Raw genomic sequence first — 24,225 nt, forward strand, 5'->3', positions numbered from 1 at the left:
GTTACTTTGGACATCCCGAGCTTCTCGTAGCTAGTAACCTTTACGTTTACTGCAGCAAGCAAGCTAGGTGTGCGTGCGGACGTGATCTGAGTATAAATGCTAATTTGAAAAACAAATTCACATCTAGTTAAGAAACAAATAAAAAGTACAAATAGAAAAAAAAAATGGTGAAAGTTTATTACAAAATATAATCACAAAGAAAAAAACAAAACAAACAGGTCCTCTGTTGTCGTAGCTACAACCTGAAAATTGCAAATGAAAAATAATTTTTTTTAAAGGTAAATAGTACTAGCATAGGATATGCTATGCGCAACAAAGACACGCTCAAAATGGGGTGTTGTAAGATGACAGGCCCTATATTTCAAAAAGGGCGTTGTGAGAAGACACGCCCCACATTTAAAAAAAGGTGTTGTGAGAAGCACATTAATAAATAATGCTCTTAGTTTCACGCTCATAATCATTTTCATTTTAATAAAAAGACGCAAAGAAATAGAAAGATGAAAAAAAATTAAAGCATAAAAATAACAATAAGTAGTAAAAACGTCCCCAGCATCACCTTTATTTTCTAAACTATAAAAAATGGTGCTTTCATTCTCTATCACCGTACAGTTTTTTAATCCTATTTTTAAAAAAATTATATACGTTCCACAATTTTCACTTTTTTTCTAAAATACGTTGTTTTATATTTTGTTGAAAGCAACGGATGAATGTAAAGACAAGGAATCATAAAATATGCATACAGTATGGTATTCTTCTATGAGAAGAACTACTAGTGAAAACACTGGAGAGTGGCTATCAGTAGAATGAAATAAATTGGGCAAGGCGGCTTAGTAAAACAAAAAAAAATTAATGCAATTGACCAAAATTATTTGTTTTATAAATAATTTGATATAGCTAATTCCTTGGAACCACTTTTATGTAGAGATGAACATGGTATGTGAGTTGCACTTGGGTAGGGCTACATATGGCAGCTACGTTGGATAGGCTTAAGACATATTACAGCCAAAATTAGGTGAGGGTGTCATGACAGCTACAATTGTTTCAGAAGTTTATAGAGATATTTAGTTGGTAATTTTATCGATCGAAAATTCGAAAGAACATTTTTTTAAAGAACATTTTCTCAGTTCTTTAAAAAATATGACCAAAGACTTTTTCGAGATTGCGGTTTGTTAAAAAAAAACTTAACCTAGCTTGTCCATGCCATTTGGCTAAAATAGCCTCAGCCATCAAAACAAAAACGAAAATGAGGGTGGAACATAAACGAGTGCTTTATTATTGATTCCATGTATCGATTCCAAAATAAAACCCAAGCTCGTGTAGTAACAGCAGATTAAAACGTGAACTTACGACACTAGGGTGAAAAAACGGATTTCTTTCGTTGATGTTGTGGCTAGCTTCTTTTTTCTTATTAATTGTTTAGATGTAACAGCTAATAAACCGAAAGATTGTAAGGTCGACATGTCTTTAATCAATTCATAAATGGATTAGAAGAGGCGATATATATCTCTTCTGCACGATCAAAAGATAGTAAACACGAAAAAGGCCATATTTATGAAGTAATAATTTATAAAAATCAGTAAATCTTAATTCCAGGTGGACTGCCCAGCTTTCGAAAGAGTTTTTAATTTATAAACTTCTGGGTAACACCAGTATTAAATGCACTTGAAAACATAAAGCGATCTATAATCTCTTCTCCAACGTGTATAAAAAATGTTTGAGGAGTTTAAATCCACTGTATTTCTATTTTTTTCAAAACGAAAATAATTCTTTATTATTCAAGTATTATTAGGAGCTCAGCCTTGAATAACCCTTATCTTAATTTTTAGCTTTCACTAAAATTCAAACTTAGTAAATTGTTCTCGTAAAACAGTGTAGCTGGCTGCATACACGAGTTCTGCACGAGATCCCATGCACGACACAAGCGATGTATCCATACCTGTGTGTATAAAAAAATAACAGTTGGTTATATGCACAGAAATATATGTACGAAATATTGTAGCTGCGGCAGCTGAAAACTAGATCAAAATCCATGCACAGTATAAGGAATTTATGCTTATTGTAAACATTATCCAAAAGGAAGAAATATGAATACCGTTTACAAAAATTTTATGGCCATCTGCGAAACACCCCCGTCTTATGCTGTAAAAAGATAACAGCACTAACATACAACATACGCACTTCGTATGTACACACTAAACAGCTGATTCAAGTTGCTATGTGCGAAAGCTGCAAGTACAAAAAGAATGTTAGCTTTTCCAGCTTGTAGTGCACACGAAGTCGAAATGAAAGTCAAATATTAATTAATAACACTTTTAGCACATCTTTTCAAAGCAATTTCGCAAAGCAAGCACTCCTCATTGTTCGTTGTTGCTGCACTGCAAATTTTACATTTATCTTATCTGGGCTCTAATTACTGCAGCCTGTAAAGACGGGGGTCATAGATGCAGTTTTTTTGCCAGAAGATAAAAATAAAAAATAAAATGATTAGGCGATATAAAAACTTTCGTTTTATAAATTTTCCCTATCTTCTTAGTAATTGCACAAAAACACTTTGCTAGTTGTCGTTTGGATTTTCCCTTTTACAAAAAATGAGACATGGTTTTCCAGGAAGTTTTTTTTGGGGGGGACAGGAAATCCCCCCCCCCAAAAAAAAAAAAAATGAGAGCAATCTATGCACACAAGTAAAGGCATGCCCTAACATGACCTTTTTATTATTTTGTTATCATGACTAATGGTAATTGCACAATTTATCATTACTGGTGCAACAATACAGGATTTTCCCTAGTTTACAGTACGAAATAATCTTTTCTTGATGTCCCAGTTTCTTTTTCAAATACCTAGCGAAAAAACTAAAAAAAGAATAAGACAATAAGACAAACTGTGCTATTTGTTCAACAAAAAGACAACCCTCGTCTTTCAGTTTAAAACTCTTCCTAAGTAAACAAAAAAATAACATCTCATTTCCCTATCTTTTCTGCGTGTCTTGTTTAATCAGCAATTAATAGTTAATTAATGCAAAAAAGCTTGGCTATTGTTCGAGACAATTTGATTACCATGGTTTAAATCGTACCATTTAATTTGCGTTGACAAGCCAACCGCAGCTAGCGTAACGATAATTTACATAAGAATGGATGTGTCATTAAATTAATTGAAAATGGAAGGCGTCAGTTTTCCCCAAAGTAAACAAACCATGGAAGTGCATTTAAAAAAATATAATTTAAACGATTAAAAGTCTGGGCACTAATGAACATAATCAAGTGATATCACACAGGTTAGATGAACTCGACAACAATATGCCATTATATAAAAAAAGTTAGAGCTTCGTTATTTTTCTCTATTCCTGAATGTTATGATTTTTGATATTTATATAAACTGCAATCAAAGAATTTGAGACGCGCGAAACTAAAGTAAAAATTAGACTTGAGATTTTATGCTTAGGATGCGGTTGTTATTCAACCTCGCTCTTATGGCGCATGTTTTCGTGCTTACATCTCGGCTGGTACACAATATCATCCAGAAAAAAGTTACGTAAATATGTTACTGTAAACAGACCAGTGGGTGAGTCGAAAATAGCTTTCTTATGTTCTAATTTTTGTGAGAGATAGGTGGGTCATGGTAGTAATTCTAAAGCGTTAACCTAGGAGAGTAAAAGTGGTTCCTTTTCGATTCACACTATACTAAAAAAAAGGTGAATTATCAGAATTTTATAAATTGTTTGTTGAAGACTGTACGGAAAGAAGATCAAAAGATTTCATGTTCAAAATATTAAATTATCACAGATTAAAGTACACGGTTTTTTTTATTTTTTAACAAAAAAATATATTACGTTCTAATGCGCTTTACATTTCAGAAAAAAAGAGCTGTCGCCAGTTTTTTTACTCAAAGAATTTGATAAACATAAGAAATATCCATTGCATAAATTTATTTTCAAAACAAAAAAATCTATTTATAACTGGTATAAATTATGCGCTTGATTAACTTTTAGAATAAATTATAATAAAAAACAAAAGAATAATAGATTGAGAAACGTAATCTTATTCGATATCGACAAAACAATGTACAAATATTAGCAGGAGCCCGGGTTGTTATTAAAAATGCGAACTTTGCATAAAGAGCTCATTTAACATCGGACCACGAGAGAGAGCACAGGAATGAGAAATACAGATTTAAAATTTGTGGACATGTCAAAAAGAACAACCTTACAGAAGGAAGTTGAAACTTGTTCAAAAGCACGTAGAACTAAAACTGTGCACTTCGCTGATGACTGTGGTTTTCTACTTGTTCGCAATTACAATTTACCAGAAACCGAAAAAAAGCCCATCAAAAAATTATCTAAGTTATCGAACTTTACAGAATGTGAATACGAAAACGACGAAATATACTTAGAATCAACACTCACGAATCGTACGTCAGTATTCGGTACTATCGTGTCAAGAAACCCGAACATTTTATGCGACGAACTTAAAATTATTTACAGTTGGGACAACAATAACTACAGATCGACTTTACCCTATTTATTGGGAAGCAATAAAAGACAGCGATTTTTATTTAAAATCAACGTACCGAAAAAGTTTATACAGAAAGACGAAAATAAGTCGGTGAGATTTTATATTCAACACAACTGCCAACGGTTGAAAAATTTGAACGATGGAAAAGATTTCAATGTTATGTGGCACCCATGCTAAATCATTTAAAAACACAAAAGACTTGATTATGTTTTTATGTTTTGTATCGTAGTTGATTGGCTTCGTTAACGGTAGCCGTAAAAAAGGTTTTATTTTTATGATATATATATATATAATATTAACAATATTTTGATGCATAGCATCGAAAAAGTATTTTGTTGTCTTCGTATAGTATTTTGTTGCTTCTTAAGTTTTTGAAAAAAAAAACGTGTTGCTTTTTTACTTAAACCAACACTGTGTGAATTTGCACTCCTCGAAATAACTAAATAATAAAAAGACAGATTTTTGTTACGTTTTGTTGTTGTTTTTAATTATTTTGTACGTTCAAGTACAAGTTTTATGTTCCTATAATAAAATATGATTTTTTATAAAAATTGATTTTAAAAATTATACGTTTTAGTTATTGTTTTTTTGTGCGGTGTGAACTTTTTTTTTCGATATTTTTTTTTCACGAAAGTTTTTTTGTTTTATTTTACGTTTATTTGTTTGTTTGTGCGTCCACATTTGACATTTCCAGAAACTGTGACAAAGTTTTTCTGCAACAATAACAACAACAACAACAAAAAAAAAAAAAAAAAAAAAAAAAAAAACTAATGCTTATATTTTCTAATATCTTTCAAGTTGTTAGAAAAGAAACTCGACGATAAAAAATCTTTTTTCGGTTTTTAAATAATAGATTGTGTTGAAAAACCCTATTAGCAATTTAAAAATATTATCACAAGTATTTTCGAGTTTTCCTCAGACGAACAGAACAAAAAAGTTTAATTATAACTTCGAACACCTCAATCCATAGAGAAGCGTCATTTCACATTATTTCAATAAAATATCAAAAAGTAAAAATGTAATTTTTTTCACGGCATCTTCCTATATTTTCTTTATTATTATTATTATTATTATTATTCGAATGGAATAGCCAACATTAAAAACATACAGGACCTACGATTAATTTGTACAGTTTTACCGAGAGTTTTTAAAAACGCTCGTTATAGAGTTTTTTCCTATAATTTTTTCTCTACAAACACACCAAATACGAGTTGGCTAGATAAAAAGTTATTTTATATGAAGAGAGATGACATCGATAAAGCTTAGCATGTATGCAGTTAGTACGGTTTTTTAACATTTGTAACTAGGTAAAAAAAAAGAAAGAAAAAAAAAAAGAGTAAAAATGAATAACTTGCAGTTTTTGTACATTTCTTCACCCCCTTGGTATCCATTGGTTTCATAGTTATTGTACCAAGACGTGTACATGGTTTTTAACCAAAGCAATCACAAAATGACGATCGAGGCTAACAAAGTTTAGCCTGGCCTTAAGGTCATTAGAAAAATTTTAACTACAAGTCATTAAGACATTTTATCACGCCTCGTTTCATTTCAAAATCATTTTTACGACCTTTTAAAATTAATTAGAGGAGAATGAGTACGAAGTTTGTAATACTGTTAACGCTAATCGTCTTAGAAATCATATTAAACATGTAATGGTAGAAATAAAGTGGTACGATGTTTTTGTTGAAATAAGGTTGTTGTAAAAGAAATTTTTGTTTTTTTGTTTCATAATTAAAAAACTGGATAAGATTTCATTATTATTAATAAGGTCATAACTTGAAATGTAAATTAGACAACAAATTTTTTGAAGTTGTTTTACAAACTTTTGCTAGAAAAATTTATGACACATTTTTTTCGTACGAGATATTTCATATATGTATAAAAAAAAGTTTTCGTATGCTTTACTTACCATTATATTTTTAAGACAATCAAAAAGCGTTCTGTGTTATTTCAACAACACACTTCGACAAAGTCAACAGGAGGGTTGAAATTGCAAACAAAAGATTAATAACCAAACACGAAACAGAAAAAAAAATTACCAGTAAAAAAATTTCCTGAACAAATTTTTTTTGAATATTTCTAAAACTTATTATTTTTTTTTCAGTAAACAAACTTTATAAGAACAAAGGTCACAAATTAAAAATTAAGAATATTCTTAGACTCACATGAAAACTGTAAGAACTTATGTCTATATGTCAGCCTTCCTGCCAAAAGCAAATACTTTCATCCAGTACATGTATTAAATTTATAGGAACAAATTGAAAGTTGTTTTTGTAGTTCATACCCTACAAAAACATTGATCCGCTGGTACACTAAATTTACTGATAGAAGTCGCTAAAAAAACAAAATAAACCTTTCCCTAATCTAAATCATTGTGGTAGTCACCAAAGTGAAGGCGAATATACGAGGAGGTTTGCTTGTTGTTATTTTTAAAGTGGGTTGGCCCACTGGGCAGGCTTAAATATGGGTTAGCTTCACGTATATATTTTTATATTATGAGCACATCAGAAGTATTTAAAACAAATACCCTTAAGTACTTATTGACGTAATTTCTCAATAGCAGATTAAAGTTTTATAATTCGATAGGTTCATGTACAAAAATCATGATATCATTCTCGTTTTTATAATCTTCGCCAAGGGGAAAATATACATCTTGATATTAATTTTATGTCCTAATTTTATTCTAGACTTTAGAATTTGGCGCTAGCGAAGTCTTCTTGTTTGCACAATTTCGTGCATAGCCTTTCAAACGGTCAATTCACACAAACTGTCGACTGTTATCAGGCAGTGTACATTTGCCACTTTAACTTCAGTCCATTTATTCTTAAAGATCGTCAATTCTGTGTGAATGTGAAATATTCATTATTCACAGAAACAGTCAATAGAAATAGGCCTTTATTTGGACATTCCAATCACAATATTCTTGTAACATACAACGCTGCATCTTATACTCTGCAGTTGAACGGACGCAACACACTACCTTTTTTTACAAAAGAAAAAGGTTGTCACTGAGGCTAATAAATTCGGTTAAAAATAACTTAACATTAGGTTAACACCTTATTTACATTTCATAACGGAACATTCTGTCTCGTGGAGGAACCACAAGACAGAATGTTCCTGCACCCTTTAAACTAAAATGAGATGAATAGCCGTTAATTTCAAACCAGATGCAAACGGCCCCTTTTAATTGTGAAAATTAAAAAACGTTAAAAAATAACAGATATTATTTTCTTTGATTATTCTGAACTTTATCAAATTTCAATTCAATCAACACGTGTTTTAACAATCGTTTCTCGGATAACAAGTAAACAAAAGTTTCTTGAAAATAAAAAATTTAAAAGAAAAAAGATAGCTGTAAAAAAAATTCTAATTATGATCTGATTATCAGCTGATAGAAAGCCGTTTCACATTATGTTTTTCTCTCTCGCCTTTTTAACATTATGTTTTTGTTTTCAAAAGTCAAAACATAAGACTTGTTGTACACAGAGGTCAGCATTTTTTTTACCTAGACATAAGTTATAAATCCAGTGAAACAAGCATAAAAGGGAATAAAATAACAAAGAAATTTTATACGATGTAAATTTTTAATAAGCATAATTTTCTAAGGATCAGCTAAGATTAGCTGCACAGGTTGGGCTGGCTCGGGCATGCCCAGGTGCTCATTCATTTACCAGACTCTCTCGGATTGAAATGTACAAATTTTTAAGAAAGTCACGGGAAGAAATTAGCTGTGAATAAGATGACTAAAATTTTCGCATGTGATCCAACGTTTTTATAAGAACTAGAAAATTTGGCTTTAGCCTAAGATGTTCTTACCTTGTCCTTTTGTTCTAAAAATGTTTAATTCGTTTTACAGAACATCTTAAATTTTTGCGACCTAAAATCTGAAACCATGTTTTACAAAATTGATTCTGTGAAAGATTCTGTCTTACAAAATGTTTCTCTAGTTTGTTGGGATTTCTGCCATTGTTCTTACTTTCTTATTTGAAGCAATTCCCGCCTTAAATTTGTCTGATAAAAACTCCCTGGTTAGGACCCCTTCGTAATTAAACAGTTATGCCAAACTATTTCTAAGGGCTCGAATGACACTGGATTGATTTTCACTAACGAAAGAAGCACTGCGATGATCTGAGAATAAATGTTAATAAATGATGCTTCATTCAGAACAACCATTTATTATCCATAATTTCTAAAGCATAAGTAGTATTGTCAATCTTCAACTCAACCCAGCCCTTTGTCATCTTTTTAAAGGCGTACATTATTAAAACGTACTCTACTACATATATACGCGACAAGCCATAATTCTTTTAGAATACTTCTTTCTTGAATTATTACCCTTGTTTAAATTCGAATGTAGGGAACAAACATCAACAAGAAGTCTAGTCATCATTCAGAAAATATTTTTAATGGCTGTTACATCATATAGCACGCACAAAAACGTGTTTCTCCCAAACACAAAAAAGTACCGTTTTTTTTTTGTAATTAATATTATGATCAAGTTCTTTTGATGACGTTGGTCACGTAAAACTGACATTGTCATCACACATCCTGTCAATAACGAAATGACAAAACAATCGGACGCTACCAATGACATGGTAAGTTAATTAAACCTTTTCGCAGGTTATCGAGCTCAGTGGAGCAAAATTAGCAGCACCTTTCTACACAGACCCTTCACTCCTTTTTTGTGGATCGAACTTGGATGAAGACGGGTTTTTACATTTTCTTATAAGCAAGCCGTTAAATTTAAAAAGAATTAACCGCAAATCCTTGATTTAACGCACCATGCGAAAAACACATCATTTTCACGAAATCGATAGCTTCTTATAAGAAGACGTGCACATGAATAGAATTACAAATTTGAAATAACCGAAATAACATTGACAGCAAAATTATTCACATGTTTAACATGACGAAAATCACTTCCTTCTCACATGTCTTATTTGCGCCAATGGAAACAGCGACACATTAGCAACGGATAATTACACACCTCACGAGATCTATTGCTTTCAGAGAGAAAGGACATCATTTTTGCAAATTTACGCAAAGTAATTTTATAAGCATGTTACTTTTCCACCCCCAATGCAATTATCAGTACTGAAGCAGCAATTATGTATGAATTTATGTTTTTCATTGGTCAGATGGGCTTTACGTAAATTCCAGATTTCTTATTGAAATGTGGAAACAAAAATACAAATACACGTAATTTCTTATAAACAAACCAACTATGGGCGTGGTACATTGAGTTGCTAAAAAAATCTTTAAAATTCGATAGAAAATTTCCCTAAACTTGCTTAGCAAAAACTCGAATAATTTAATGATCAAAATCCTTGCAAAAAATGGACGGTGTTCACCCAAATTATTCGAATAATGTCAAGTTTTTACTTAACATCCAGGCTAAAAATTATTCCGTTTAAAATCAAGAGAAAGGGGCTGTTCCAAAAATGAGTAGTAACGAAGGTCTCAGCGTAGTAAAGCATTTTTAAAATTGTAGCCCAAAAAATGATGTATCAAATATTGTTTATATTACAATTGCTTAGAACTTTTGTAGGTTTTAGTACAGTTGCTTATAAAGCGGTTGATGATAAAAAATGATGTATACATTTGTCCACTGTAAACGCTGTTTCTCCTTCTCTCTATTTAACGCACGTTTATCGCGCTATTTATATATAATACAAACATTGTGACAGGCTCCCAAACATTGAATAAACAGTGTCTACTTAAAATCTTCGAAACAAAAACAAAACCTATCAAATAGACGGGCTTTTGTTTAAGCTTAAATAAGTAGTAAACTCGATTATGTTCTGATATGTTTGGTTAATCGAGCATGTAGCTCAGGAGAAGAAGTTGTCGGCCTATAAAAAATCCTTTGATGACAACAAGAAAAACTAATTTTTGGGTAGCAATGGCTAATTCTTACAGACGTTTCCAAGGAGGCGTACATAATAACAATAATAATAACAACAATAAAATACTAACAGAAACAACAGAAATTTAATTTTGAAAATACAATTTAAATTCGTGTATTGGATACATAAAAACAAATAGACCTTCTTATATTTATCATTTATTTTCACGGTGTTTTGGTTTTGCAGGCATGAATTTATTCACAAAAATAGTGGTGTTGTTCTCGCATATTCTTGCTAAAAATAGCGCAGTTTTCACTTCTTTTCATCTCGAAGATAAATCCAAAAAAAGCAATTTATTATAATCCCAACAAATTACTGAGAAGTAACGTTGATATAGATCAATATTTATATCTAGTGTTGAGTGTCAACACGACATATGGCTACCCCGAGTATGCGATATAGAATATTAAAGTAAGTTTAATCGGCCAACTAGATTACGCAAATTGATCAAATATTACAAAATAGAAGTTGAAATCATTTGACATGTATGCGCACACGGGAAATGTTATTTCGAATGCGTCACAGCATAAAATATGATCTGTGAAAAACAAAATAATGCAATACAAGACGAACGTTTTCTTAAATATTTCATCGTTCGCAAACAGAACGTTCTTTTATGTTGACTGACTTTCAGGAATTTTAAAACAAAAAATGACAGACCACCTGGTGTCAAGCTGCTATTGTCAACAACGACGCCAGACATTACAATCATGACAGGTTCAAGCGCGAACTTTTTTTACGATATTTTTTTTTGTGATTGTGGAGCAACGTGAATTCTCATATTACATAACTACCACGATGTCTGAGTGATATTTTCTCATGCTTGAATGTCTCTCCTTATTTTATCTCATCGAAAAAGTGACGGATGTTATCCAAACACAGAATATCAACAAATAGTGGTACTCTCCAGCAAACTTTAAAATTTGCAGTTTCGAAGTGATTTTATTTCGCAGAACCTTGGGAATATGGGATAATTAATAATTATTAGAATGAGAAGACAACAAACCTCGCTTGACGAACTAGTGACTTTGCATGATTTTGTTTAAAATGATCGTAACAGAATTGTGATTTTCGAATAAAAAAAAGTCCACACATAATAAACCCTTCTGCAAAATAGACAGTCAAGTTTGAAATATAAAATACAATAAACGCCCAGTGTGTTTAATAAAGGTTTATGATCATAACATTTTATATCGGCGAGTTAAAAAGATAAAGGTTGTAAAGAACCCGGGGTATAGTAAACAATACATACTCTTCGTATTATTTTAAGACATGTAATCACATGACGTAAAATTTGTGGGGCAACATTACATACTGAGAGAGATTCATACTTCGTAATTGAAACTCATAAAAAGTATTTCGTTTGTAAAGTACAAAAAAAAAAAGATTTAATAAGACGTTAAAATACTTATGCGCTGAACGTTTAGTAATGCAAATACCACTTGACGTACGTCTCAGTGCGACAGCCGTACGTCATACCAGGACTACAATAGTACGGTCGAGAATTTGCTCTCATGTTTATTCCTCCATTTGATTGACATTTCCCTTTTGCACACGCTTCGCAATTTTTAACATCGTGTTGTCCTCTTCCCTCTGGTTTGTAATCCAAATCAAGCTGACGAAACGTATCAGAGAAATCATCATCTTCGTAAAATTTTTCTTTCACTTTTCGTAATAATTTCGTCAGCACACGATCGATTGCTTCTGGAGCAAAACACGGCTTTATAAAAGCACCCTGGCATTTTTTACATTTTTGTCCCTCGGGCTGCAAAGTTACATCACCAATGCATTCGCCATTGCGTCTTGTTAACCGATACTCAAAACCCATGTAACCGTTAATAGAATTCCATCTTCTAGCACAGCGACCATTACATCTATATGATGCCTCTCCCTTTGTTTGGTATTTTAACGGAGATAACGCATCAAATGATCCGGAAGCCTTGGGATGCAGTTCTTGCGTCTCTAGTTCTTTGAACAGACAGTTAAAGGCCACCATCCACTCACCCCAGTTGGGAATACCATTAAAAGTGTGTGACATCTTCTTAACAAGATTCCACGCAATTTTTCGAAGTATAGACGCTGCTTATAGCAACAAGAATAAAAAAAATAAAAAATCTATATCACATTTCTAAGAATTGGAGCAATTTAAACCAATCAGAATTCTTCTTAGCTCTCTATCTATTGATAAAAAACCAACAAAATATAATATAAACAAACTATTAAATATGTATTTAGATTAAAGATTTATTAAGTGACTCATTTCAATATAGATTTTACGAAGGTCGAAACACCAAACATTTCCTAGAGGAATACAGATCAAAGTATATACGTAACATACCTACTAGACCTTTTAGTTTTAACACAAAACCCTAGAGCTTCTGGAGAATATAAAAAAACGATGTTCAAATTACTTAGTGGTGCTACCAGCAACATGGTGATAACGTTGACAGTACACTGTATACCTTGCACAGCCAATGATCAACCCTTGTGTTCTCCTTTTGGAAAATTGACTGATGTGGTTCAAAATATCAACAAAGCAGTGGAACTCTCATGGAGACGAGAAAAGTTGCACGTGAAATAAACAAGCTTTTGAATTACACTGGACATGTGTATAGTTTAAAATTTCTGTATAATATTTCGATCTGGGAGCAAACCGATATGTTAAAAGTTCTTCCAATTCTAATAAATATTTAGGCAGGTTAAACGGGTTCAAACAGAAAACTAAAATTTGCTGGTTGAAGTGATTATATTTCGCGAAACCCCGCGCCTTGAGAATTATAAAATAGTTAATTAAAAGAAAGAGACAAACAATAATTTTATGAGCCAAAACAGAAAACAAAATTCGAACGAAATCTTCTAAAATTTGGTAAGAAATTTTTGACTGTGTAAGTTAATAAAACTTTTTTAAACAAGATTTTCAAAAAACAATTTTTTTGCTAAAATACCATCAAATTAAACGCCCTCTTCTGAAATAGATGCTTGTGGGTAAAAGCATAGCAGGAGAAGGGTGTTCCCGGTTAAAATAGATGGTAAAAAATAAAAAAATACAAACGAGGCAGCACTACAACTCAGAGAGCACTTCTCCAAAAGAGAAACCAGATTCAAACGTAGACGTACGTAGACGTCAAAATGCTTATAATGTTTCGCTAAAAGTTTAACACAAGTACCATTTTACATACGTAAAAGTGTGATGATTTAACATCATACCCGCATTACGATAGATAGGTCTACTATGAGGAGGTCGAGAATTTGTTTCCGCGTTTATTCCTTCATTGGATCGGCATTTATCTTTCGAACATGCTTCACAATTCATTTCATCGTGTTGTCCTCTTCCCTGTGGCTTGTAATTCAAATCAAGCTGACGAAACGTATCAGGGAAATCATCATCTTCGTAAAATTTTTCTTTCACTTTTTGTAATAATTTCGTCAGCACACGATCGATTGCTTCTGGAGTAAAACACGGCTTTATAAAAGCACCCTGGCATTTTTTACATTTTTGTCCCTCAGGCTGCAAAGTTACTTCACCAATACATTCGCCATTGCGTCGTGTAAGCCTATACTCAAAGCCCATGTAACCGTTAATCGAAGTCCATCTCCTAAAACACAAAGGTCTAGCACATCTATATGATGCCTCTCCTTTGGAATTGTATTTTAACGGAGATAACGCATCAAATGATCCGAGAGCGTTAGAATGCAGTTCTTGCGTCTCTAGTTCTTGAAACAGATGGTCAAAAGCCACCTTCCACTCTTCTTTGTTGGGTATAATAAATATACCAATTTCAGGATCCATGACATACTGACTCGCCGCGTTTTAGAGTAGGAACGCTATTTATAATAACAAAAAAATATATAGTACGCATTCTGTTAAACCAATCAGAACTTCTAATAATTCTCTTTATGTTAATAAAAACGAAATAATAAAATACAGGCTATTGAGTATCTATATAACGATTCACAAAATAGACCTTTAAAATTAATTACTATAAACCATATAAAAGTTGTTGTTAATAAATTGTCTTTCGGATTTTTTAATTATGTATTTTTTATTTATTTATCCAGGGTGACCTGGCGATACTGTAAACGATGAGAGTCACGTGTATAACCGTACATGCATAGCAACCTGTCAACTAGACTGCCGTCTAGGACACCGATCCTCTTCTCATCGCTATCTTTTCTTAGATTTTCTTCTCTCGATAACTTCCGCCATAAGATCGATATGCGTTATCATTCTTTCGCGCAAAACTTTCATTAGTGGTGCTCTGGTATTCCAACCCCTGACACTCTGATTGTATTTTGTGGTAATCTTTCATAACATTATTTCTCATTTTTTTTCTTCCATGTTGCTCACCGAACGCAAAGACACGTTGATTAAGGTATGAAGTAAAAAAGTGCTTGTTAAGACACACACAGAAGAAGCAACACGCAGTACCACACAGTACATGATATCTGCGATGATCGAGACAAAACAGTCTGGCAAACACGCTGTACAAATAGTCCTAAAAATGGTTGCCGCAACTTGATATCTTATACAGTTCTTTAACATCCCTGAAGCTTCTTCTAGAGGAACAGTCACAGGCTTAAGAAATTGTGAAGGAAATGTATAGGCAGGCATGATTTAAATAACAAAAACAAAAGTTGTATGGAGAAAATAATAAGGTAAAAATAAGGTGAAAGGGGCGTCTACAAAAAGTGTAAATGCAAAATTCCTATGGGCGGTACGTCGATACTAATTTAATGGCGAAATTAGACCACTATTATGTTACACTAGTTATTTATTAGTGTAATTAGACCTTTCTACGGAGAATTAATTATGTGCGGAAAGGGTGTAAAAATAATTTATTATTGGCTCATTAGGTGGTCGCAATTTATAAAATGTGAAACCATGGTTTAAAACGGTTGGTCGTTTTATTGCCCAGCTAGCACAAATTTGACAGTCATTAGATATGTATTAAACCTTTGTTCGTTTGTAAACTCATACAAAAAGACAGCAGTAGGATTTTTCATGACGACAAATTAATAAGTCACCTATATGATTAACCTTTTCAACATTTCACGACAAAACACTTTACAACAGCCTGTAGAGCTTTTAAAAAACCTTAATTATCAATTGTTGAATCGAAAAAGTATAGTGAAACCACACTAGTAGCTGGCGTGAAAGTGTTGATGTATTGGTTACACGAGGACGGTCTGGTAAAGCAAAGCATACCGTAACGAATTTAATATGTATTATCACTAGTTTGTTTATAAGACTGCCTGAATTAGGACTCCAACTTAAACCATGAGCGACAAAATGAGCGTTAAAGACAGAAGTGAAAAATAAGTTGGAAACCAATTCAAAACCCATCTAGAATACAATGTCGATTACAAAAGTTGGTTTCAAATCGGTTTCAAGCATTGAAAACCCAGTTCAGATTGTAATTATATAAAAAGCAGGTACGGGAGAGAATTTTTGGCTATCAATTCTCAGAATCGCATATTATGGTAGGCACATTAAAAAAAACTGTCAAGTTTCATCATTATAAACATTTCACATAAGTCAACATCCTGGGATGACAGTAAAAAGTATGGACACAAAAATTGGCAAGGATTAAAGATTATTCATCAATCAAAACTATTATAATTACCCTAAAATCCCCACTACCGGTACAAAAAACAAACATGAAATAACCAGTATGGGTATTAATAAAAAGCACTGAGTCGTCACCATAGCAACGGGTTTCATAACGTAATTCCATTTATTCCTATTGACTACACGATCTCTAAATAACAGCAAGCATCGCTCTTTATAAAGAGTTACAGGTAGCTATAGAAATTATATAGTTGTGTTCTTAGACCCTGTCTCAATAAATTCTGATTAACTAAAAAAATTTTTTTCAGAAGCGTGTTTTCCAACAGTTCGAATAAATGAACAACAGGGCATTTAAAAAACTTAACACTATGAGAAAATACCCTGATGTTTTTGGAACAATTCCCCTGATACCTAAATCAACTGGCCTTTCCTTGTTCCTAGGGGACGGAAATAGGTCCAGTAACTTCACAATGTTATTTTACTGACCCTAATGTAACCAAGTAATGGAATATAAAATATCATAGATGTTGTATTTAAAACGTATTAAAAGTTAATCAGAACACTAAAAAAACTTATTACGTGTGGAATGTGTTCAGCTCATGCACAATGAATTCAAGAGAACTGGACCCAGCAAACAAACTAAAGTTTTGACATTTTAAAAAACTGCAAAGTAACCTGGTAACGAGATTATTCCGTATTAACGATTAAGAGATAATATTAGTACTTTGAATTATTTTATACAGAATGTAAACAACTTTAAGTCTTTGTGGTAACATCGTGTTGAAAAAAATTTGGCAAATAATACAAACTAGAAAGATGACCATAAGTGGATGAAAATTAGTTCGGTATAAGACCCAGTTCCCACTATATGGTTTTTGACTCTGCCTTGTTAACTGTTCTAAATAATTCAATACTGTCAGCAATGCACAAATGTGATAAATTATTACACGTATTAGTTGAAAGTACCGTGTAAATCATGTACGATGACAAGTTTGGAAGTCTCTATCCGCAGAAATTATTTTAAAACAGCGCTGTCAGCTAACTTTGAATTGTGGGTAACAAAAATGATGCATTTCGAATACCAAAATGCTGTGGGATGACCGTAGTTAAAATTGAAATTTAAGCAAACACATTAAGGTGTAATTACACTGATTAAATATATTTTAGTACTTTTTATATTGGTTGACTAGCTATTAAGTGAGTTTTAAGCATTAGTCAGGCAAGGTCATGAAACTTCGCGAAGTCTCTCCTTGATATCCAGGCCACTTAAATTTAAGAATGTTCTTCACTAAAATTTTGCAAAAGCCGAGAAAATGTTAAAACAAAACAAACAATTATGTGGTTTGATTGGTTCACACTCAAATTTGAGAAAGATTGTTTAGAAAAAAAGAATTAACTATTACTTAAGTTTGAAATCAAATTTTAAAATCGTATCAATAAATTTTAAGCTGAATGCTTTGCAGTCATTCAAATTACTAAAATCGGATCATAGTTCGATTAAATAAAACATGTAAAAGTAAACAAAAAATAGTAAGATACACCCTGCAAAAATTTTACAAGATGAAATAATTCCACACTCCTTTAGCTAGGCTAACATCTTTTCATAGTTAAAACATTTTCATTACATGGTTAAAACCTTTTCATTGCTTGGTTACAATCTATCTACACAACACCATAAAAATACTACTGTGAGCAGATATTCCATGTAAATATCTTGTGGTGGCAACCAGTTCGCATGGGGAGCGGAAACTACATTTAAAGGTTACTAAATATAACCATATGGCTGGTCGATGACAACGTAATAATTTATCTTCCAGAAGAGCTCTGCTATAATTACGAGTAGTATGGCCAGTTGCGAGTTAAACAATTAACTTTTCTGTAACGGTAAAGAAAGATGAGGATGGGATAGGAGGAACAGACAGTTGGTTATATTTCATACCTCGTCTTGTTTTTACATTAAAATACAAAATAGGAAAAGTTTAAGGGACTAACAAAAACTTTACAATTATTTATTAAAATTAGTTAACTTTCTTTCTGTACGACATTAATTGAATTTCATCGTCTTAAGATTCTAAAATTCGAGATTAGTGTACACAAAAACAAATAAAAGTTGTCATCAAAGACGAGCAGATAAACAAGCTAGGTTAATTAACTCTGTTTAACTTTTGAATAACTTTAATTTCTCCACGCTCACAAATAACCACATTCTACCACCTAAACTTCACTACCTACCTACAAATTATAAAAACAAAATAAGAACACAAATGCATAACAAGAAATAATTCGTTGTTAAAAACCGCGACGTCAAGTTTTTGGGCATATTCTTAGGATGGCCGTTATTTAAATATTATTACTGTCAATGGGGGTAGTTTTCGAATTTTTTGGAAATTAGAAAAAACGACCAATTTTCACTCAAAAACGTCAAAATGTTTATGCCTATCTTTCGTTGAAGTAGTTCGCTAGTAAAAACACATATCATGGACTTCATGCAAACATTTACGCTCAGAGACTATCTTATCTATACTTTTATACTGTGTTATCTATACTTGTTACATATATTTTTTTTGTATCTATATATTTTAAGACCATTATATTTTCCTAAAAAGAAAGCTTGTACATAACACAAACATCGATTTACACCCTATCAAATAAGCGCCCAGCCTAAAAGTTAATAATTGTCCAGGGCGCTTAATCGAGCAGGGTATACTCCTATGAAAAAAAAGAAGATACACTGGCACCTATTTCTTCATATTGAAAGAAATCTAAGCCCTGCCCTTCTTGTACTAAAAAATACTGTATCCGTGATGCCAATCTTTCAAAATGCAGGTAAGGTTGTAGTTAGTAAATTACAAGATAATCCTAAAGAGGGAGGTCTATTGCATTTATCTCTTCTAATGAGATTCAATCTTTTAAAACAAACAGGTCTGAAGCAAAGTCGTAGAAAAACACCAAGGGTTTGTTCACCAGCAGGTATTTAAAGTAAACAATGAATGTCTGTTCCTAACAGAACTGATACCGCCATGATTAGCAAACGTGCAGTGGGAAAACCAATTAAATGAATGATTAATGCACTAAATGAACTTTTTAACAAGTCTATCTGTCTGTCTTCTCACCATCATGTTGATGGCTTTGCACAAATTTATAGGTTAGAAAGTTTAATGATGTGGAGATAATGCTTTTACAAAATAATGGTTGACCATAACGATGATAGTAAGAAACGATGGAACATTAAGTTGTATCAACAAGCTCGAAATAAAAAAAAACAAGTCCTTAAAATGAGCTTTACTGGTTTGCTTTTTCACAATAAGGCTGGTTTCCACTCCCCAGGTTAACATCATAAGATAAATAAATAAAAATGAGTAAATAAAAATGTAAATAAGATGGCATAAAAAACTAATTTGAAATGTGATTGGACCACGGTTTCATGATTTTTTCGGGTTATTCCTTTCCTTTCACTTTATTTCTTTGCCCCGAGAACAACAAAAATAAGGGGTTAAAAAAATAATTATTTTTTAAATTTTAACATCTAAATAGGATGAACACATAATCCTTCGATTTGCTTATCTTTTCTTTCTGTGAATGTTAATCTCAACTTGCGCAACACTGCATTAATGTTGATGAAAACTTCATTATAAAAACTTTTTATGGAGTTTATGCATTTTAAGTTAAATCACAACAAATTGCTTCAACGAACAATTATGGATGCAGAAGAACGCGCTTCCGAGAAGTTGGAGAATTCGCTAAACTTTTAGCATGCAGAGAAAGAAAGAGGGAGAGAAAAACTTGTTTTAACCGTCTCAAGTGGTTTTGGAGTATGGTTTTGCAATTCAGAATTAATGAAACCTAAATTGCTTCTAAATTAAAGTATTAATTAATTTCATTCGTCTAATACTAGTAAAATTAAAATACATTCTATTCTCGTACATAGGTCATGTTTTTTTAACTAGCCAAAAAAGCTTTATTCACGTAAGGCAGGACAATCCCACGTAACTCAATTTTACGGCAACACTAGACATCAACAAAACCTGCCTATAAATTAAACTGCTGCCAAATTTTAACCCGATTCAAAATAAAGAGTTTTCACTTTAGACCTGCCCAAGCGACGCAATTAGCTAAATTTTTCGCAACATTTCAAAACAGCTTATTAGCATTTATGTCTTCAAGAAGCCAAATTATAACCATAACTACATTGCTCATTAAGCAAACATCTCTTTATTTGTCACTCATGATAGGTTTTAGTTCACTTACTTTGTGTCAAAAATTTTTTTTGTCTCATTACTAATCTCGTCAATCTCGTCTCCTGAATACATCTTTCTTGGGGAACTGTATAATTTCTTCCTGAGCACATTATGCACCCTTGCATACCCACTCATCTCGATTATTTTCTGATTTTTCTCTCAGTAAACACACTCGCTTATTTATTTTCCCTCGAAATATACATTCGCATGTCTAATTTTTCCCCACCACACTTACATGCCTATATAATTATCCCTCCACAAAACCCCTGCTACAATTATACATGTGCAAAATTTATTTTTTTTATATAAAAAAACCAAACAAATGCAATTTTGTCTTCATCTGAAATAAGTATCACGTAAGCCTTTTTATACAATTCACCATGTGAAATAAGAAAAACTTAAAACGAAGTGTCTCCTGCACTTTCCAAAAATGTTGACACTCGGGCATTCCTCGTATTCGGTCACATAAAAATTTTTTCAACTTTGACATATTACAAAGAAGTGGCGTACACATGATCTATCTCAATTTAAATTTATTGTCTCAAAAAGGGGAAACCATTGCTGAACTGATGAGTCAGTTTAATAAACCCATAAAAAACCTCAGAAAAACATAGCGAACAATATGTTTATATTGAAACTAATTAACACTTGGGTTAATTTATGCAACATTAAATTTAATATGTAGGTAACTGATAATATCAGCTGTCACTAATTACTTGAAATTAGTTGGCTATTGGTTCTAATTGAGCCATTGTATGTTTCAAATTCTCCCTATGATAATAGTTATTATTTTTTGTCTTCCAAAATTTGTTTTTACCAGCAGTTAACTACATAGAACAGTATCTGCACGAGTTTCATTGTCATCAAGATAAAAGAGAGTTTCAAAAGCGCGCTTTATTTTTGGAATCATCATAAACAAATTACTTCCAATGAAGCTTTTAATTGATCTTCCCTCCCCTTTGAAATGGAACGATAACAAAAAATGGACGAAAATGACATGTCAATGTTTGTTTGCTTGAATGAAATGCTACGTACTTTCATCAAGGGATGACTCACAAATCGATAAGTGTGTGCTGAACGTCAATTCAACGTTAGATTTGCCCACCTTTCCCTGTCCTACACATCAAAATAAAAAACTTGTAATATTTGCCAAGCTTTGAGCTCACATGTAGCTATTCAAACGTTGTCGTATATTTTTAATACCGTAACTTCAATACCACTTGTCTTTATTCATTCAACTTGAACTTTTTTCCCTGTGCCTACGTAAGCAGTTTGAGCACAAAGTTATCACCCAATACAAAGTGTATCTAGGATAATAAAGTCTGGACTTTCCGTGAGGAGTGGTGACGACAAATGAGGTCAAAGTAATTTTTAGTCTCCAAAAATTATATTTTACGGTATGAAATATTTAACTGAATTTAACCCCCAACCGAAACGTTGGACTGGCATTTAGCGCACACTTTAGAACAAAAAACAACGTACGAACGAACAAGAGTGAGAAGAAGGAGGGGTAATTTCCTACCTGTATGTGTTTTCCATCAGCAGCAAAATCAAGTTGATTCACACTACTGGCAATATTCTTGCAGTAACCAACACGCTTGATGTGTGGTTTGAAAGAGTAAAAATCCACAGAACGATCTTCAGTGCCAACTGCAAGAAGCTTGCCATCTGGACTGAATCTAGTAAAATGGACTATGGAATTAAAATCTTATGTGTTGTGAATGCGTGTGCTGTGAATGCGAGAGTTAGACGTAGTTTTAGCTGTAGATTGACTATAGTTCTTATGTATGCTTCTTATTTTTTAAACAACTTTTCACTTTAATTAGAATAATTATTTTTATACCAAAATCTTCTAAAACTCCACATAAAGAAATTTTTGCCAGTTAAAAAAGCGAATTTTTTTCATTTTTGCAAAACTAATTTCACGGATGACAAGAAGTTGTTTTCGTTGACTATTTTCTGGGATTATCAAGTTTATAAGTATTTTTATAAAACAAACATTTAAAGGATTGAGAAAGCGGTTTTTTTATTATTAAATTCTTTGGAATTTCTTGGCTTTTTGAAAGAAACGCGAAGGGTGTTTTTAAAACACCATGGCACCTATGATAGGGCATGGCACTTTTTCCAAATCACTTAACTTTATTTTACTGGGCTAATACCAGGAGAGATATAAAGTCATACAGGCTGAAATTATTAAAGAAAAAGTAAACAAAGGATTTTACGAAGCCAAAATTTTCTTGACCACAGAAACAGCTCCCCGAAGTAGATCATTGGGAGCCATAAGATTTTTTTCTACAGTAAAAAGGGGATTCACACTGTTAAAATTAACATTCAAGAAAGACAAGTTTTTTTACAAACTTAAGATCACGAGATCATGCCGCAGGGAGAAAAAACGAAACATGTGGATCTGAAATGCAGATATTTGTGGCACGGGGTTCCTGTGTTCCGCGTCCCTTTATCAGTGTGAATGCACCCCTTCTTTAATAAATTGAAGACTCTTTAAAACCATCCTTATTACAAAGCTCAGCAGCGCCATTTATTAAAGGTTTATATCGTTTTTAGGTTTCTTACAAATTTTTGGTGAACACTATATACAATCCGTGTTCAACACGTTGTTACACCAGTTTCTCTGCAATGTATCAAACTATATAGACATTAGGAATTTAAATTCTAAAACACAAAACCATTCTACTGAGCTTAGGTGCTTACATATGAAAGCATAAAGACGCTCATTTTAAACAAACTGCTTCACAATTGAGAAAAAATCAAAGATCTACCTCATTTGTGTGACGGATTGATTTCGATCTCTCTTCTTCGTCAAACTCTTCAGTGTGTTTCCATCTACTATATGAAATTCACCTGTCTTTAAACCAATCCCAAGGTAATCCCCATCGGGCGAGAAGCAACAACATCTTACTGCGCCTCCAATGTCCACTTTGTTTAGTAGCGACTAAAAAGCATAGATTGTTAACACATTAAATTAACCTGAAAGTACAATATATAGCATTTAAGGCATTTTGGAATTAAAATTAGAGCATTCAAAGTTTTGAAATTGAATTTTTTTTATATGTATGGATATAATTGGACATTTTAAACGAAGATGTTGGAAAGAATACATGATATAGATACTTTATCAAAGTTCACAAATAATGGAAGACGTATTTCTATTGTTGCGGCCGAGAATACACACCTGGTTCTGAATATCCCATGTTCTGATTGTACCATCATCACTGCTTGTTGCAAATACATCTTTCACAGGATGAGTTGACAATCCCCACATTTCCCCATCACTGTGTCCTTCTATAATTGCCTAAAAAATCGACTTCACTAAATCTTTCTTTGCTAACAGAATCTCGGTGAGCCTAATGTTTGTAGGTTGAAATGTAGCTAAATGATTAACATATATCAAAGATTTTTTAGTAGTAATTAAAAAAAATGAAGGACCCAAGATAGCCTCGTTTTCTTTAGTTAAAAAAAAAAAAAAAAAATTCTGCAGACTGCCCCACATAGACGAAATATAAATGTTCTGTCAAGACGAGAGTTAGGGCGGAAATTAAATACAATAAAATTGCTAAATTTTTAACTCTATGGTGTATAGCTATAATTACACTAGTATAAACATTAAATACCTGATGAGCAGCAGTTTTTTCATTGATTTCAAAAATCTCATTGTCTTGAGTTCCAACAAGAATAGTGCCCTGAGGAAATAAAATCGAATGTTATATTATATTATGCTATTATGAATTGAGCTTCAGAAGTTAAATTTCTGCAGATTTAATCATATTACCTTGTTTGTTCCTCTGAACACAGATCTAACAACAGCACCCTTCCCAACTTGAAATGCTTTACATCTTTTCATCTCTTGGTCCCATAGTTTTACAGGTGCACTATCTTTTTCCGTTCTAACAAAAATGAAGTTGAAAAATAATGAATTACAACTTTAATGTAAATCCTCCTTTCAATTATGCCTCATGAAACCCTGTCACCGAAAATTCATTGTAATT

At 32.4% G+C, this 24,225-nt stretch overlaps 1 protein-coding gene across 3 annotated transcripts in view; it reads right to left on the reverse strand.

Moving 5' to 3' along the window:
* Window positions 1–24,225, reverse strand: part of LOC130656490 (echinoderm microtubule-associated protein-like 6) — a 55,322-nt gene that overhangs the window by 7,020 nt on the left and 24,077 nt on the right. Inside the window, exons 28-33 of one of the 3 annotated variants that reach the window (XM_057459353.1) lie at window positions 24,009–24,123; window positions 23,851–23,919; window positions 23,412–23,531; window positions 22,999–23,171; window positions 21,744–21,900; window positions 13,897–14,010 (exon numbers count right to left, since the gene is read on the reverse strand). In XM_057459353.1, coding sequence (XP_057315336.1) covers window positions 13,993–14,010; window positions 21,744–21,900; window positions 22,999–23,171; window positions 23,412–23,531; window positions 23,851–23,919; window positions 24,009–24,123 — 652 coding nt within the window. In that variant the 3' untranslated portion in view covers window positions 13,897–13,992. Of the gene's footprint in view, window positions 1–13,896; window positions 14,011–14,331; window positions 14,972–21,743; window positions 21,901–22,998; window positions 23,172–23,411; window positions 23,532–23,850; window positions 23,920–24,008; window positions 24,124–24,225 lie in introns of those variants that run through there. The other 2 variants (XM_057459352.1, XM_057459351.1) reach the window with 2 other exon arrangements.

This window comes from Hydractinia symbiolongicarpus, chromosome 9, assembly GCF_029227915.1.
Source record: "Hydractinia symbiolongicarpus strain clone_291-10 chromosome 9, HSymV2.1, whole genome shotgun sequence".
Taxonomy (NCBI): Eukaryota; Metazoa; Cnidaria; class Hydrozoa; order Anthoathecata; family Hydractiniidae; genus Hydractinia; species Hydractinia symbiolongicarpus.